The following is a 2,617-nucleotide window of genomic DNA, read 5'->3' as shown; positions in this document are numbered from 1 at the left end:
GAGAGAGGATACAAATTATGAACAACAAATACACATCTATCAACAAGAGAATCTGAAAATCAAGTTGAGAATCTGATAAACAGAATGAACTGGTGATTATAATAAAATCAGGGGCATAGAATGGGAATGGACTGGCTATTCTTGGGGAGTAAAGGGGTGTGGGAGATGCGGGAAGAGACTGGACAAAAATCGTGCACCTATGGATGAGGACAGTGGGTGGGGAGTGAGGGCGGAGGGTGGGGCGGGAACTGGGAGGAGGGGAGTTATGGGGGGAAAAAAGAGGAACGAATGTAATAATCTGAATAATAAAGATTTAATTAAAAAAAAAGAAAAAGAAAATGTCTATTTTATCAAATCTCAGGTCCTTCTGCATCCTACCAGTCTGAATACAAGCAGGAGAAAGAACCCTTTCTGGACTTCTAGAACATTGGCTGGCTCTGCTTCCACTTACCAGACTCCATGAGCATCACGAACCCATCACTACCATCGCTGTCTACTGAAATCCGGTCTTCAGGGCCACTGCTATCCAATGAGACACCATCAAATGACTGCTGAGACACTGTCCTCTTCATGGAAAAAAATCGGAGTCGGGAACCACCTCCACTCACTGGGGCTGCCACCTTCTCCTCTATCTTGGCCATGGTCTCCCTGTTCAAAAACAAAACCCACAGATGTGGCTTCAGAAACACTGTTTCATTCCCTTGCAATATCCATCCCTTCAGCCCAGACAGTTATTATATACATATACTTTGATGTCAACTATTACCTACTATGAAGGGGAGGGGTTTCACACCATTTTAACAGGTGGCCTTTATGAATCCTCATATTCCAGCATTTCAAGCTGCATAAGCAGCTCTCCCTTATCAACATTCAATGTCAAGGTTGTATATATAAGGTCATCCCATATAGAGAACAACTACCTACCTACCTAACAGCCCATGCTAATGAATAGCTACCTAATGAATAGCACTTGAATCCACCCACATTCATTCCACAAGTATTTACTGAATAACTTCCGCATACAAGGACCAATCTAGGCACAGGGCAGCGGTGGAGGTGAATAAAGTGATGAATAAGACATCCCCTGTCCTCAAGAACTTATCTAGAAGGCAGGAGGAGACTCAAACATAAATAACACTCTATGGGAGTAAGTTACACATACCATAAGAGAGGGACAGAGGTACAAGCCAAAGGCCAGGCAATATCAAAGAGGGGGAAAGATGAGGAGAAGGGGATCAAAAATGGCTTTGTGGAAGGAGACGGCATTTGAGTTGGTCTTTGAAGGACTGTGAAAGAGGTGGGGGAAAGAGCATTTTATGGTGAAGAAACAGCATAAGCAAAGGCACAGAACCAGAAAACAAAAAGTCCCTTTAGAGACTAGTAAGTAGCTCAGCCCAACTGGAGCATAAATTTTGTTAGGGAGAGAAATGGAAGATAAAGTTAAAAAGGCATTATATCATGAAAAGAAACTTTCAAATACCTTTTTTTTAAATAAAATATATTTCTTTATCAATATCAGAGAGGAAGAAAGAGGGAGAGAGAGATAGAAACATCAATGAGAGAGAATCACTGATCGGCTGCCTCCTGCACGCCCCCTACTGGGGATCGAGCCCGCAACCCAAGCATGTGCCCTTGGCCAGAACTGAACCTGGGACCCTTCAGTCCGCAGGCCAACGCTCTATCCACTGAGCCAAACCAACTGGCTAGGGCTTCAAATACCTTTTAATCCCACTCTCCCATTTTACAGATGAAGAAACTGACTCATGAGTAAAGATGAATTTTAAAAAAACCCAAATCTAAAAAAAATGAAACAGAAAAAGAAAAACCCAAGACTATTACCTTTGTGCAAAGCACTTTTTTTTTCACTTTACCACATGGTTGCAGCCAAATTATAGAAAACCCTGGGTGAAAGATTATATAAGAAGATGCTCCAGCTGATTCTGAAGTAGGCTTACATCTGAGAATCCCTGCTCTAGGAATTGTGGGAAATCTCTGTACCTTCTGCTCAGTACTGATATACTCTAAAGAAATACAGTCGATTATCCTCCTATTTAATAAAAGGCTAATATGCAAATTGACCAAATGGCAGAAAGATCAGTCACTATGATGCACACTGACCACCAGGGGGCAGATGCTCAACACAGGAGCTGCCCCCGGGTGGTCAGTGTGCTTCACTGCCCAGCGAGAAGCTGGGCTCACCGCTCGCTAGTGCAGCGGGGGTGGTGGGAGCCTCTCCTGCCTCCGCTGCAGGCAGGCAGTAAGGAGCAAGGGGTCCTGAACTGCGAGAGCCCCGGACTGTGAGAGGGATGTCTTACTGCCAGCTTAGGTCCGATCCTGAGGGGTCCCAGACTGTGAGAGGGCACAGGCCCGGCTGAGGGACCCCCCTCCCATCCCCAGTGCACAAATCTTGTGCAGTGGGCCTCTAGTTTAAAATAAATAAATAAAAACTGTAAAGTGCCATGTGATTTATGCCACACGAAATATTTCAATTCAGGGGATATGAGGGAAAAGCCTGAAGGTTTTAGAGTAGGGAAATAACAAGATCATACCTGTGTTTTAAGAAGTTTGACCTGGCTTTTTCTAACAAGTTAGAAAGTAAAGACTTCAATGAGGAATT

At 43.9% G+C, this 2,617-nt stretch overlaps 1 protein-coding gene across 1 annotated transcript in view; it reads right to left on the bottom strand.

The window, feature by feature from the left end:
- UHRF1BP1 (UHRF1 binding protein 1) overlaps positions 1–2,617 on the bottom strand; it is a 58,539-nt gene that overhangs the window by 23,655 nt on the left and 32,267 nt on the right. The window contains exon 15 of the mRNA XM_006759035.1: positions 452–648. Coding sequence (XP_006759098.1) covers positions 452–648 — 197 coding nt within the window. The remainder of the gene's footprint in view (positions 1–451; positions 649–2,617) is intronic.

Source organism: Myotis davidii, unplaced genomic scaffold (genome assembly GCF_000327345.1).
Source record: "Myotis davidii unplaced genomic scaffold, ASM32734v1 scaffold1036, whole genome shotgun sequence".
Lineage (NCBI taxonomy): Eukaryota > Metazoa > Chordata > Mammalia > Chiroptera > Vespertilionidae > Myotis > Myotis davidii.
Note: the sequence above shows the minus strand (reverse complement) of the source record. Positions and strands in the feature narration are given on the sequence as shown.